Source organism: Mustela nigripes, chromosome 13 (assembly GCF_022355385.1).
Source record: "Mustela nigripes isolate SB6536 chromosome 13, MUSNIG.SB6536, whole genome shotgun sequence".
NCBI classification, from domain to species: domain Eukaryota; kingdom Metazoa; phylum Chordata; class Mammalia; order Carnivora; family Mustelidae; genus Mustela; species Mustela nigripes.
Window position 1 is genome coordinate 61491410 of NC_081569.1, and position 15818 is coordinate 61507227.

The 15818-nt window shown below is 41.5% G+C and overlaps 1 protein-coding gene across 2 annotated transcripts in view; it reads right to left on the reverse strand.

The window, feature by feature from the left end:
• Positions 1 to 15818, reverse strand: part of TTBK2 (tau tubulin kinase 2) — a 177395-nt gene that overhangs the window by 9257 nt on the left and 152320 nt on the right. For both annotated transcript variants that reach the window (XM_059372637.1, XM_059372638.1), the window contains 2 exons: positions 13850 to 14438; positions 1523 to 2796 (listed from right to left, as the gene is read on the reverse strand). In XM_059372637.1, the coding sequence (XP_059228620.1) occupies positions 1523 to 2796; positions 13850 to 14438 (1863 nt within the window). The remainder of the gene's footprint in view (positions 1 to 1522; positions 2797 to 13849; positions 14439 to 15818) is intronic.

The window sequence follows — 15818 nt, forward strand, 5'->3', positions numbered from 1 at the left end:
TAAACAGCCATCATCACCGTCACGGGTCAGCAATAAGCTACTGATTTTTTCTCTCTTCCTCCCACCATCTACTTATTCTGACATGATGAAACTCCTTCTGGTTAAGCCTATCCTTATGGATGTTATAGTAAAGTTGGAAGAATGGAATAAAATAATTCTTCTGTGCCAGGACCTATATGGGAGAGTTGAGTGACCCCTGAATTCCCAGATGAAGTCCAGGCTGGTCAGCTCTGTGACACAATGCCACGCACTTGGCTTGGTTACCAAGTGCTACTTTTAAGGGACTCGTAAAGTGCTAAGTAATAAATGATAACCAAGATTTGTTTGCTGAAGTCCAAAGCAGCTCAAGCCACAGATGACACCATCTCTACGAAGTACAGAGGACAAGCAGAAGGAAGAGGGGGTGTGTCACTACTGTTCATGGAATCACCTTTCTAAACTGTCACAAATGACTGCTGTTTTACTCATCACCATGCTTCCTGGAGGAGTCTAGTCCCATTGGCACTTCAAATCCAATGTTTAGTTACCCTTGAACCTGAAACCCTATGGCAACTCAGAGCTAACCTTACCTAAGGGGAGCAAGTTCTGCTGGGTGATGATAAAGATAGACTCTCACTTTATACACTTCAGAATCCATAATAATAATCTATATTGTTGTACTATCTAGAATAGGCTACAGTCTTCATGTATTTTGATTTTCACCTGGTTTTTGTTCAAAGGTCATTCTTTTTCTCATTTTTCTAACAGGGCTGAGACCATTTTAGTCTGTGGAATGAATAATCGCTCTCCAACAAAAGCACTCTTAACTGGTTTGTCACCTCCCAATAGTTTACCTTCGTCTTTAAAATATAGTTACCCTACGGTCAACTCTACACAAGAATACTTCAATTAACAAGTATACCATATAGTAAATATTGAAGTAATACTTTTATTATGTATGGCTATATGTATCATCAGACCCAAGGGAAACTGCCTATAGGGGTTTTGTGTTTGTTTACTTCACTATAATTACATAAAGAGCACTGTGACCAGGACCCATTCATCAAATTATGGAAACAGTCTTTTTCACTAGAATTTGACACCATAATGACATCTCTTATAATGGGATTTGGACTAGAAAAAGCTGGAAAATTACCAAGTATCTAGTTAAAATGGACTAAAAGAGAAATGACCTTGGTTGCATGCTAATTAAACCCGGCACAAAGCTCTATATGTACGCCACCATATTGCAGTCCATATGCGCAACCATATTTGATCCTCCCCAAACCACAAGGCAAATATAAGACCTATTTTATAGATGCAGAAGCTGAGGGTCACAATGCTAGAGAGTGGGGGCGCTAAGAGTTTACTTGGATCAGTATAACCCCTTCTTCTATACTGGCCTATAAAGCTTGGGGAAGGCAGTGAAGGCAACAGATAATCAGAAGCAGGCAACAGATAAATGAGACCACTGACGTAACATAATCAAGCAGACACAGAGAGAACATTACACACTTAACACGGTGACAACACAGAGCCTTACCTGGCTTCAACTCCAGGCCTCGTGGGAGGTTTTCCTGGTGGTGGCCGAGGCAAGAACTGAGCTGAAGTTGCACTACTGACTTGATCTGTGTTGACCCATGAAACTGGCCTTGGGATTTTGCTCTTTCTGGACTGGGAGATGATGGGTGACAGAAAGCTGTCTTCGGCTGATCTGCTCAGGTGCGAGTCTATAGCCAGTCTTGAAAAGGGAGCAAAGACCTCCTCCTCAGAAAAGGGGGTGGGAACAGTGGCTAGTCTCTCCTCCAGCAATTTATCAGAGGCACTTGAGAGATCCCCAAGGAAAGACTTGAGTTGCCTTTTTTCCACCAGAAGCCTGACGAGGTCTGGCTGATAAGCTTTCTTTTGGAGGAGCTTTTCTTTTGCGGAGACTGCAGAGGATGATTCAAAAGTTGAGTCTATCTCTTGGGCTAAAACAGGGATTCGGCTGTGTCTAGTTACAAAGGATGACCTGATCACATCCTTCCGGGATGGGGGACAATGTTCGCTCTCGGAAACACAATGAAACAATTCCCCATTTCTAGGGGCCATTTTCTCTCTCTTACCCTCTTGGTGCAAAAATGTAGACAGGTCTCCCTGCTGACCTGGCAAGTCTGCACTCCTGACATCATCATCCTTAGATGGCTTACCTTTTTGCATTGCTGCCACCTGACCTATCTGTCCTTCAACATGTGGGTCAATGACTTGTGAAGAAACTTCTGAAGTTTCAACCTCCAGAAGCTTCATTATCTCATGATTTTTGTCTTGATTTGGCACTACACTAAAAGTGTGTGTCTTTGCCACATCAAGAGGTTCAGTGGTAGCTGAGTGATCTCTTTCCACAGTTACCAAGTCTCCTGGAAGGGAGGCGATCTCAATATAATGCTGCCCTTTACTTAACTTCTCATCTTCATTATCTGACCTTAGAAGATTGCTTTTCTCTTCAGTTTCCCTAGGGAGACTCTCAAGTTCTCTCAAAGCCAGTCTGTTATGGTCAGGATGGTCATTTGGTCCTAGATCTTGAGATTTGTTACACTCTCTAATATTGGCTAACAAGTCATGACCAGTATGATCTATCTGCAGCCCCAAGTCTGTTCTGCTTCCTCCACTAGGAGGTTCACCTTCTGTTACAACCAGGCCAGAGAAGTTCTCCTTTGGAGAATAAAGTTCCACAGTGGGTTCCACAGGCTGAAGGTCCTTCTTCTCTTGCTGTTGACCATAGTGAAAGCTTCCTGAAGTTGACTGTGTGGATGCCACAGAGGGTCTAGGAATTGTTATCTGGAGAGACAGGAGAAAAAGTGTTATGCAATAATGTGGACTATAATGAAGATGCCTGATTTGAAATTTCACATGTCAAATTCTAATTTGTAAGAGGAACACAGATATTGACCAGGTCTGCCCAACTCATATTTAAAATGAACAGCTCCAAATCAAAGTACATGATGCTCAAGCTCTCCCACCCAGGAGCTGTATAAAACAGGCTCATCCCTGCCTCTTCTTTAGCCTGCTCTGTGCTCTACAACACTGACTTCTCCAGACTGCACGACCCAGGCTCCCTTGCCTTCTGATTTCCGGCTGGGTTTGCTCAATGGGCAGCACCAACAGAGCATCAGAGTTGGAGTAGAGAAAGGTCTGGGTATTATTAATATTTTCAAAGAGGTTTATTTATTTATTTATGAGAGTGAGAGAGAGAGAGAGAGAGAGAGAGAGAGAGGAGAAGGAGGAGCAGAGGGAGAAGGACAAGCAGACTCTGTGATGAGTGGGGGAACCCCAACACGGGGTTCAATCCCAGGACCCTGAGATCATGACCTGAGCCGAAATAAAGAGTCAGACGCTCAACCAACTGTGCCATCCAGCGCCCCCAGGTCTGGGTATTAATTCTCTCTGCACCCTGCCCAAGGGACAGCAGCTTTGGTAGTGGCTACAGTCTACCACTTCTGACCACAGCTGCTATGGTATGGCCCCTCTCCTAGCTTTTATTCCCTCTTCCTCCTCCCACAGGACTCAAGATAGAAATCGTTCCCTCCACTGATGCTTCTGTTAGTTCTCTTAACTCTTCCCACCCATCTGTAAAAAGCTCTTCTCAGTAAATTCTCTCCAAGTCCCCTTGAGTGTGCCAGCTATTTTCTGCCAGAATCCAGATACAGGATTACAGGGGAAAAAAATTACTGTCAAACTATTGTACATTTAAAAATTCCAGATTTACATGCATTTTGTTTCCCATAACTTCTATCAATAAATGTTAGGAATATACAAGCAAAGCCATATAAAGAAAGAGGTTTCCTAATGTTTCATTATCTTCTTTAATTTTTTTTTAATTTTTAAAAAAGATTTTATTTATTTATTTATTTGATAGAGAGAGATCACAAGCAGGCAGAGAGGCAGGCAGAAAGAGAGGAGGAAGCAGGCTTCCTGCTGAGCAGAGAGCCTGATGTGGGGCTCGATCCCAGGACCCTGGGACCATGACCTGAGCTGAAAGCAGAGGCTTTAACCCACTGAGCCACGCAGGCACCCCCTTCTTTAATTTTTTTTAAGGTCAAGCCTATGATACATTAAATTCTACCATCCTACCACTGAAGTCATTTAACTCTATGTGAAGTAAGCCAAGCAGAGAAAGACAATTATCATATGGTTTCACTTATATGTGGAACATAAGGAATAGCACGGAGGACCATAGGGGAAGGAGGAAAAGCCAAAGAAGGAGAAATCAGAGAGAGACAACCGAGAGAGACTATGGACCCCAAGAAACAATCTGGGGGTTTCAGAGGGGAGGGGGTGGAGAGGTGGGGTAACAGGGTGATGGGTATTAAGGAGCGCACGTGCTATGATGAGCACCGGGTGTTATACTTAACTAATGGATCACTGAACACTACATCAAGAACTATGTACTATACAGTGGCTAACGGAACATAATAAAAAAAAAGAGAGAAAGAGACAGAGATTCAATATCTAATAAGAATGACCCAGGGGCACCTGGGTGGCTCAGTGGGTTAAAGCCTCTGCCTTTGGCTCAGGTCGTTATCTCAGGGTCCTGGGATCAAGCCCTGCATCAGGCTCTCTGCTCCACCGGGAGCCTGCTTCCGCCTCTCTCTCTGCCTGCCCCTCTGCCTACTTGTGATCTCTCCCTCTGTCAAATAAATAAATAAAATATTAAAAAAAAAAAAAGAATGTCCTACCTTAAGACTCCTAAAGTTTCTACATTTTCACATTTGTTAAAAGTAACATGTAAGAGGCCACCTGGGTGGCCACCCTGCCTTCAGCTCGGGTCATGATCCTGGAGTTACAAGGATCGAATCTCGCATCAGCCTCCCTGCTCAGCAAGGAGTCTGCTTCTCCCTCTGACCCTCCCCCTCACATGCTCTCTCTCTTTCTTGCTCTCAAATAAATAAATAAATAAAATCTTTGAAAGGAAAAAAAATGTAATGTGTAAGAAAACAAAAATGATACATAAGGAGTCAGCAAATATCAACCAGATAAACTGGTATGGAAAAAAAAGCCTTTTTGAGGAAGGAAATAAGCCAAATTGCTTCATGAAGCCAATTTAGTTCTAGGAAAACTATGGAAATTGGTCTGAATTCAAAGCAAAATGCATTTGGAACTGTTGTGGAAGATTATGCTTAGACCCCACCTTAGTCTACAGACATCAAGAAATCAGTGTTATTCCAGAGTCAGAGGTATTGTCTGGATCTGTTTCTCTGTGTGTCAGGAATACAGTTAGGTTTACAAACCTGTAAAGCTTATCCTAAGCCCAGCCCAGGAGAAAACACCTAACTCATGTCCTGAAATAGCTTCTGGATAGAAACAGTATCCTGAGGATCTGTCAGGTTAATTGAATAAAGACATGCTGTTTGGGTTCAGACATGAATTCTGACAATAAGCCCAGACCTATAATGACCTTCAGGAAAAGAGAGTAAGTTCCAGCAGTGCTGGTGCCCTTCAGGAAGTCACCTCACACCTCTATCTCTTTCATTATTCTAAAATATATTCAGGCAGATGTCAATTTCCTAGTATATTTTAAAAATCATATTGAAACCTAACATGTATAGTTACTTACTATTCAAAATGTAATTTTTAAGACCTAAGAGTGATGGTGATAAGAAAATCAGGTACAAAGTTATAAAATGCCAAATAACAAGGGAGATGACTCGACCTACATTGAAAATACACCAAAAGTCACTTCATTATTATATGTAATTCCAGAACATCAGCCAAAATAAACTCAGCAGTGTTTACACAAGTAACAGTTTACTGCTCTTTTAAGATTGGAGCTAGGGAATCCATGCACTTCTGAGTTTAACTCATCTTAGATTCAGGATATAAAAGGATGTATGTGTGGGCACCTGGGTGGCTCAGTGGGTTAAGCCTCTGCCTTCAGCTTTGATCATGGTCTCAGTGTCCTGGGATTGAGCCCCACATCGGGCTCTCTGCTCAGCAGAGAGCCTGCTTCCCCCCCACCCCCTCTGCCTGCCTCTCTGCCTACTTGTGATCTCTCTCTCTGTGTCAAATAAATAAATAAATAATCTTTTCTTTAAAAAGGATGTGTGTGTGTGTGTGTGTGTGTGGTATGACAAAAGGAGTGACAATCTTTTTAAAATTTTTTTTTAGATTTTATTTATTTTTTTGTCACAGTGAGAGCACAAGTAGGTAGAGAGGCAGGCAGAGGCAGAGAGAGAGACAGGCTCCCCACTGAGCAAGGAGCCTGATGTAGGACTCGATCCCAGGACCCCAGGATCACGACTTGAGCCGAAGGCAGCTGCTTAACTGACTGAGCTACCCAGGCATCCCAAAGGAGTGACTATCTTGTACACAGAAAAGATACTCTGCCTGAATTTTTCTTGAAAAAAGATTTTGAGCAATTATGATGAACTGCATAAAATACTCTCATATAGTATTTCTATAGCACCTTAAGTTTCTAAAATATTCCTAAAACCATTTTTACTAATTCCATTTCATATCTGCCCTACATTTCAATTGGGTGCTATTTTTTACTCAAATTTCACAAATGAGAAAAAACAAAGGTTCAAAAAAGTCAAGGATAGGACCGAAGGGTTTTGAAAATCATGCATATTATACATAGACCACCACATGCACTATACTCAAATGAAGTCTAGAAATGTCTGCAAAAATATTATCTGACAAGATAAAAGGAGAAAAACCAAAGAACAATAGCTAAATGCAGAAAAAGGAAGACCAATTCTAAGTATAGCTGAAAATAACTTCCTTTTTTAAATATTTTAAAAATTTATTTATTTATTTATTAAAGATTTTATTTATTTATTTGACAAAGAGAGAGACAGCAAGAGAGGGAACACAAGTAGGGGGAAGTGGGAGAGAGAGAAGCAGGCTTCCCATTCAGCAGGGTGGCTGATGAGGGGCTTGATCCCAAGACCCCGGGATCATGACCTGAGCCGAAGGCAGACGCTTAATGACTGAGCCACCCAGGCGCCCCTGAAAATAACTTCCCAGGCTGGGACACTTTACAATTGGACTAAATCAATGATCCACCAGTAAGCCATATGCATTTTTTATATCTTTAATTTCTATAATTTACAAACATCTCATTAAGGCATGAATTCACTCAAGTCCTTTCTTCTGTTCTCTAACTATATAAGGTAACACCTTTTTACAGAACTAGAAATGACTTTGGTATTTTCCATTTCTTTAATATTAGTTTTACTAATGCCTACTACTCAGTTTGACTAACATCAGTCTCATTACTGTTTAGTTCAGATAAAGTAGCCTCATTATTTATCATTAACCCATGTTTATGACTGGCCAGATAGCAAGAGACAATAAACTGCAAACTAGTTATTATGTGCGTTTAACTTATAAATACCCTTTTAACTTTCATCTCATTCAAGGGCTGTAATGTTAGTAAGATAATAAAAACTCTGGGAGTTCAACACTGATACCAAACAGCCTCTCTTCCAAATAAAAGGTATGTGATTTATGAAATATCTAGATCTCAGGAGCCTGGGTGGCTCAGTGGGTTAAAGCCTCTGCCTTCAGCTCAGGTCATGATCCCAGGGTCCTGGGATGGAGCCCCGCATTGGGCTCTCTGCTCAGCGGGGAGCCTGCTTCCCTCCTCTCTCTGCCTGCCTCTCTGCCTACTTGTGATCTCTGTCAAATAAATAAATAAAATCTTAAAAAAGAAAAAAAGAAATATCTAGATCTCATTTTGGTTTTTTGACATATACTTTATGAGATATAGGTAGTAGAATAATTTAGTGGTTCCTACTGTTGCCAAGAATAACAGTTATATGAACACATTCCTGGTCTATTAAAAAAAACGCAAATTATTTATTTATTTATTTATTTAGAGAGAGAGAGAACATGAAAGGGGAGAAGCAGACACCCCACAGAGGTGGGACCCTGATGCGGGACCTGATCCCAGAATTCCAGGATCATGACCCGAGCCGAAGGCAGTGATTTAACCAAATGAGCCACCCAGATTCATGGTCTTTGAATTCTCCGATGTCTAGTGCAGTACTTGATACATAGTAAAGGCCTGATAACTAATGAACATGAGATGAGACTGCATCACTGGATTCCTGGGTCCTTTCCATGGAGCCTCTCCCAAGGGATAGTCCAGTCTGTTACTTGAACACTTCACAAAAGGGCTTCCTCTACTTTCCAAATCAAGCCATCCAATTTCTTGTCTTTTCTGTTCATAGACTGAATTACACTGTCACAGATCATTTCAGAGGTGTAATCGCATACAAACAAAACTTCTATCATTACAGTGACCAAATTTTCCAGATCAAAAATAGGTATCCGTGGTCAGACAGAGGACATGTGGCCACTCCCCAGTCAAGGTACATGCAGTCGATACAGATTTCTCCTACAAAATCCATTTCAAGTTATTCCAGAAAGTCTTTACCTTTTCACATGACTAAACTATACTATTAATACATTATATGGATTATTCCTTTCTTCAGTGGAGGCTCTGAGTAGTCCCTCTAGTTTATACAAGGGCTCTAAACAGTCAGTGGAACCCATTTTGCTGGGAAAACCACATGAAACTGCTATTTCAAATGAGTCGTACCACTAAAATGTCTCTCAAGTTCTCACTGCAATTTTCACAGTTCAATCCCTCATCATATTTGCTTGAATTAATGCCAAAGTCTCACTGGCTGCTGCCCCAGCCCATTTCCCCCACTTGGCTCTCAAATAGCATGTTATTCCTCGCCCTCAATCCTGGCAGTTTCTTGTCCCACAGCCCACACAGCTCAGCAGAGCAGGTGAATCCCCGTTATCACCTTACCTTCTGTAGCTCTTCTTCAACCTTTTTCCTTTGTCCTAAGAAAAGGGCACTTATATTCTAGACCACTCATTTAAACTCTGAACTCTGATGCTTTAAGCCTCTATGTTTCTGTATGTACTGTGTTCTTTGCCTGATAACCCTGCATCTCTTTCCAGCAAACTAATTCATCTTTCAGAGCCCTCTTACTTTTGAAGTGCACCTTAATCTTTTTTTTTTTTTTAAGATTTTATTTATTTATTTAACAGAGACAGACAGCCAGAGAGGGAATACAAGCAGGGGAAGTGGAGAGGGAGAAGCAGGCTTCCCGCCAAGCAGGGAGCCCGATGTGGGGCTTGATCTCAGGACCCTGGGATCAAGACCCAAGCCGAAGGTAGACGCTTAACCATCTGAGCCACCCAGGTGCCCGAAGTGCACCTTAATCTTCCCAGGAAAAGATTTTTAATTTTTATTTCCCTTCCAATTATGAAGGTAGTGTATTTTCAAAATTTCAGTTTTCATGGTAAAAAAAAAGAGTTTTGATAATAAACCCCCCCTGATATTGCACTCCTTACTCCTAGGCATGTCCACCTGTGTCCTCGTTTGTGTACACAGATCCACTAGAATCACTTCATGCTCTTTAAGGTAACTGTTAGACATAGGCCTTTGGTGCCAACTGATTATCCCTGGGGTAGAGTAAAGCCTAGAACGTAGGAGACAACCAATAGAACTGAAGGAATGAAAAGAAGAGGACTAAGGCAATGCAATCACTGCTGATCTGATTTTTGTAGAACTGGGATTGATACCGCTGTAAGTCAGTCAGAGGAATCCTCTTAACAGATGTTGACTACCAGACAGATCACACACACACAAAAAATTACATGACTCCCTTTCTCTCTGTCCTGTTCCCACTGTGTGCATTATTGTACACCTCCTTTCTTCTTCTCAATGTCTAAGAAATAAGTCAATGAGAAAATTCCTTCAGGATGTTGATAATCCCCTGGTGTGGGAACATAACAGAGTCTACTCCAGTAGCCACCTGCCTCTTTATAGATGATCTCACTGTCCTACGGTTTTGTGTCATCAGTGCAAAAAAGGACAATATTCCCTCTGCTTTCTACACAGAGTTGTTGTTAGGATCAAATATGAATGTATTCTATGAAATATAAACATAAGATTAATATGGCAGCCAGTCTCTCTGATGGCTCCAATGACCTCTGTCTCCTGGTATTCATACCCTTGTCTAGTCCCTTCCACACTGTAATGGAGTTGGTCCACATGACCAACAGACCCACGAAGTGCTGGTGTGCCCCTTCTGAGATAAAGTTATAAAAGAAACTATGGCTTCCATCATGGTGGAGTCCTATTCACTCTACCACCCCATCTCTTCCCCTATCTCTGCCTCCTTCTCTCCTCAGTCTGTGCGAAAGCCAGCTGCCATGACAAGAATGGAGAAGAAGTGAAGCCTCTGGCCAATAACCACGGAGTGTGCCTGGAAGGGGATCTTCCCATCCCAGATGAACCTTACAATTTCAACTCTAGGTGAACTCAAGGTGATAGCTTGACAGCAGCCTCATGAAAGACCCTGAGCCAGAACCATCTGAGCCATTCTTGCACTCTTAACCCTGAGAAACAGGGTGAAATAACTGTGTTGTTTAAAGCTGCTAAGTTTGGGGTAATTTGTTACACAGCAACAGGTAATATTGGTGGTGTTATTATTGCCCAGTCACATTTACACAGCTTCCAAAGGTAACATTAAAATGAAACAGTGGCTTTCTAAATGACAATCTAGAACCAAGAGACCATGTGGTACAATCTGCCTTGATACCCAGTAAGAAAGATGTCTTCCACTTCTACATTACTTTTCAAATTCAACCTTCTCCCTACCAACAGTGATTACCCAAGGTCACATAAAACTGGTCATATTCTTCCCTACAGCTCCTGCCATTCTGGACCAGTTGTTAGACCTCTTTTGAAAGCAGTTTATTTTTCCTTCTCTATCCTTGTTCACTTATGCTCTCTTAATTTTGTCTCTGCATTTTCTAATCAAAACATAATTTAATATTTGTCCTGTAAGCCAAAGGTTGGTCTTATTTACTTCCTGTAAATCTGTGTTGCTTCGCATCTTTTTAGAAATGACTAACAGTGGGTCAATTTCAATACTGTTTACCCAAGGAAAAACACTTAATTTCCAGTAAAGCCCCCAAACAATTTCTTCCAAATCTAGCAAATTTATCCATCTTTCAGGATATATTATCTAAAAAGTTTACACATGCTATTTGATAATCAGTGGTTTCATGTGTAGGGATAAGGGAAGACCTAACGAAGGCTCATGAATCTGTACTAAGACACAAAGAGAACTAGAGGGTGCTAAAACTCATCGGTTAGTTTATTATGCCAACTATGACTATAATACAGATAAACTTTTGCTTTGCCCATTTTTATAGCTCTTACCTATTTTGACATCAATATACTTTCCCTTCATAAAAGAGAAACAAGCCTGAGTGAAAAAGATACAAACTAACAAAGTGTTTTCCATCAGAATATGTCTTAATTTAAAATATTCAGATAGCCCAGTAATACAGTTTGGCATATCATCCAAGCTAGAACATATATTCAGAGTTGTAAAAGATAGGGAGAGATTAATTGGCCGTACTCCCTATTTAATGTGTCTGTAGTAAAACAGGGAAATAACAATGTCTGTTTTGCAAAAGTAAACTCTGAATTTAGGCTTCAAGAAGAGAATCAAGATAAATATATTTTTAATCCCTGCCCAAGTGAAGGAAATGGTAGGTTTATTACCTTAGACATAAATATACAAATGATGTAGGTGTTATTTCTTTAGAGACCTTCAGTTAAGAGAGATGATTTTTTTGGTTTTTGTTTGTTTGTTTTAAGGATTTTATTTATTTATTTGAGAGACAGAGACCACAAGTAGGCAGAGAGAGAGAGGGGGAAGCAGGCTCCCTGCCAAGCAGAGAGCCCGATGCGGGGCTCGATCCCAGGACCCTGGAATCATGACCTGAGCCGAAGGCAGAGGCTTTAACCCACCGAACCACCCAGGCGCCCCGAAAGATTTTTATTTATTTTATTTATTTTTATTTAGAACTAGATGGTATTATGCTGAGCAAAAAAAGTCAATCAGAGAAAGACAATTATCATACAATCTCTCTGATAAGAGGAATTTGAGAGTCAGGGCAAGGGGCTTGGGGGGTAAGGACGGAAAAAAATGAAACAAAATGGGATCAGGAGGGAGACAAACCATAAGACTTTTAATCTCACAAAACAAACTGAGGGTTGCTGGGGGGAGTGTGGGTATGGAGAGGGTGGTTGGGTTATGGACATTGGGGAGGGTATGTGCTATGGTGAGTGCTGTGAAGTGTGGAATTCATAGACAATTCATAGACCTGTACCCCTGGGGCAAATAATACATTACATGTTAATAAAAATAATTAATTAAAAATGCTTTTATTTAAAGATATCTGAAAATAAGGTTGAACTTATAATATAAAATATATGAATACAAGTCTTTCAAAAACGTGACAGAGAAATGCTGCAGGCAGCGTAATAGAACCATGAGAACAATCTTTGTGGATAAAATACTACTTGTGGGAAAAGGCAAAAAATACTAGAAGTAGAGCCAAGGCTGTAGAACGCCTCTTTGCAGGGAATGCAAAGTTGGAAAAATGCTTGAGTGGCAGTGAATGCACAGTAGGACAGAGTCAGAGAAAAGAAGAACTGAATGTGGGAAGATGGAAAGAAAGAATGAAATAGGAAAGAGGAAAGATGGGAAGAAAGAGTGTTAAGGGGAGGGGAGGGAGGTGGCTGCACCTGCCTCTAGTCCATAGGTTACTGTGTACAATTTGAAAAAGAATGCTCCTCAAAGAGGAAACAGAGCCACACAAAGATGCACAGTTTGGTTAACAACGTTGGGGCCAGATTTCAGCCCCTACTTCCTCCCTTGGCTAGGCCGCTTTATTCAGTGAACAACCTGTATAACTGTACAAAACAGTCCTGGAAAAGAAGGAAAGACCAACCCTGATGAAGAATGAGGCAGGCATTTATTTTCCTATGCTGAAGTACAAATGAATTCCTACAGAGCTATACACAAAATCAAATTTTGTCATCTTTTCTTACCGTATCACACCTGCATTTGGAATTGTGTTCTAAGAAGAAACATTTAAGCTTGGGGAACAATGCTGTTTCTGGTGAGCTGGGAGACATGGCTGCTACATGATTAGGGAATTTAAGGAAGTCTGGTACTTCTTCCCATGTAAGGACACATGTACCTGCCCTTGGGCTGGTGCCAAAGATCTGTGTACACAGTTCCTTACTGCCTGCATGTTTGGCTTTGCCGGGGCTCCTGCAGCTCACAGTCCTAGGGGCATCGTTGCTCCCTGATAATAAAAGGATAACAGGTGTCTCCAGCTGAATGTCCAAACTGAGAGTAAAGAGTACCGTTTCTTCAAAATGCTCCTTTGCAGAAGACATTTATTCATAAACAACACCTGCTCTCAGCTACTTGTTAAAATTCAGACTCCTGGGCTCACTCTATCTCAGACCTATTGAAGCAGAAGTTCTGGAAGAGAGGCCAGAACACTGTGTTTTAAACAATGGGCATCAAAGCTGGAAAAACTATTTAAGAGGAATGTAAAATATGACAAATTTCTGTGTGGAGATTACAAAAAAAAAAAAAAAAAGCAACAAAGAGAATCAGGCCTAGCCTATGAAGTGCAAACCACATATGCCTTCCTCACCAGATTTGTAAGATTCAAAATCTCTAGAATTACAAATTGTTAAAGTCACAGACAAACGCATAGATAGTTCCTATGGTCTAATTACAGATGTTATTCTGAAATTAGGTTATAATGACACTTCATGTGTTGAGTTGCTATCCTGACAGAAAAGCTCATTTGTTTTGAGAAATTTCATACTGGATGACTGACTAGAGAAGTTAGTCTAGACATCACTCCCTATCTCCATGTGCCAAACCTAGACATCTGCTGATCAATCTTAGTTGATCAACTGTTTGTTCTGTTTTAACAGCACCTTGAGTGGGTAACAGAAAAATAACTGGAACAAATCTCTTACCGCTGTGAGGGGTCCTTCTGCTTGCGCTTCCATGGGACTCGTGGGTGTCACTGCAGCAAACTGGCCAGCAGTCCCCGCCTGGAGTTCCAGCCGATCCGTATACTGTTCCGAGGCAGCGGTGGCAGGGCATTCCCCAGAAAGTGCTAAGACCACACCTGAGGGTTCTTTCTGTAAGTGTTTGCTTTCTGCCCAAGGACCCAGTAGGAGCTTCTCATCTTGAGGTGATTCCTCTAGGACTTGAAGGACTTCAGGCTCCTCATCAGAAGGGCTTCCAGTTGTTTTATGACCTAAAGCCTCATTTGTCCTAAAATCCCGAAGGTCCTGCTCCTTGTCCACAATCACCCATTCTTTGGAATCAACCTCCTGCTTGCAGGAGCTCAAGTTAACTGCTATAAATCCATTGCTGGCACCACCATCTGCCTGTTCAGGGGTATTGGCAGAGGCAGGCTTTGAAGCATCTGGAAGATATTCCTCATCATAGTGCCAGATGTGGTCAGTACGGGACATGGCGGGAACACAAGGCTTATGAAGCAGAGAAGGGAGAACAGATTCCTTGCCTGCACTGGAATCTTTCTGCATTTTCTCCAGGCTTAAAAAAACAGAGAGAAGTTACTCAACTGCTCTAGGAAAATATATATTATATAACCTATAAGCTCTATACAGAACTAAGATTCACACACGGAGGAGAGGAATAATATAAAAAAAAAGCATAAGGAAAGTTTCACAGGCCGCTAATGTTCTTTTCCACCTGTCCTAACCCAGTTTTGGAAGATGGAACCCATGGCAGAAAGATGGCTCTCCTGCTGCAGGGCAGGGGACAAGCCTAATCAGGTTGACTTATGGGATCTCGTTCACCTTTTCTAGCCAATTCAATCACATGGCTCTCTGCTCTCTGTGGGGGGACTGAGGCAGAGCTGAGCCAAGGGGGTTTTGACTCATCAGAAGCCCTACAAAAGGAAATGAAGAAGCTAGTATAGGAAAGGAAATGGAGAAGCTAGGCAGATACTTTATGTGTTCTGTTTTCAGAGATGTACATAAATGTAGACTCATTCAGGGGAAGTTCAAAGGCAGAACTTTTAAGAAGAGTCACTACGCCCGCTCAAGCAGGCGCTTGTACCCTACCACTGGGTGCCCCACTATGTACACGTGGGGCACCCAGTGGTAGGGGGTGCGGATGTGGTGTAGGGGAAGCTTCAAGGTATACTGCCTGTTTAGGTCGCTTAGAAGGCAGTCAACATGGTATATGAACCTCTGCTACCTGAGGGTCAGGCGACAGTGTGACCATTCGGCTGCACTTGCTTCTACGAACCATTCTCTTCTTCGGAGTAGCAGTTTAAGTGATATGTTTCTTCCTTTCCAAGTTTGTAATTAGGTGCTTCAGTTCCTTCAATGGTTTCTTACTCTTTCTAGGTTCTTGCCTGAGTTCATTTTCTTAGATTACTTCTGTTTTCTCAACTCATTTCTCAGCTCTTCCCACAGCAGGGACTCTCTTTTTAGTTCCATTCTTTTATTAAACTAATTCTTTACCAAACTAAGCTTTTATCCCTATTGCATTTATATAGTTATTTCTAACATTAGCCATTACTTGAAATGTTTAAGCACTGCCCCAACTCAAATTCATCCTTTTGATCACATCAATGTATAAACAGAAGCTGCTGCTTCTTCTTAAGAGACTTTATTGTTATTTATTTATTTGAGAGAGAGAGAACATGAGAGGGGAGGGCAGGGGGAGAAGCAAGCTCCCCGCTGAGCAGGGAGCCTGATGCAGGACTCGATCCTGAGATTCCAGGATCATGACCTGAGCTGAAGGCAGTTGTTTAACCAACTGAGCCACCCAAGTGCCCTATAAACAGAAGCTTCTATTACATAGGTATGAGGCTGAATGACTGCCATGGAAGAAAGAACAAACATATATGAAGGACTGTTAAAAATGGAAGCTAGATTAGAATAGGCTGAATTATCTTTGTTC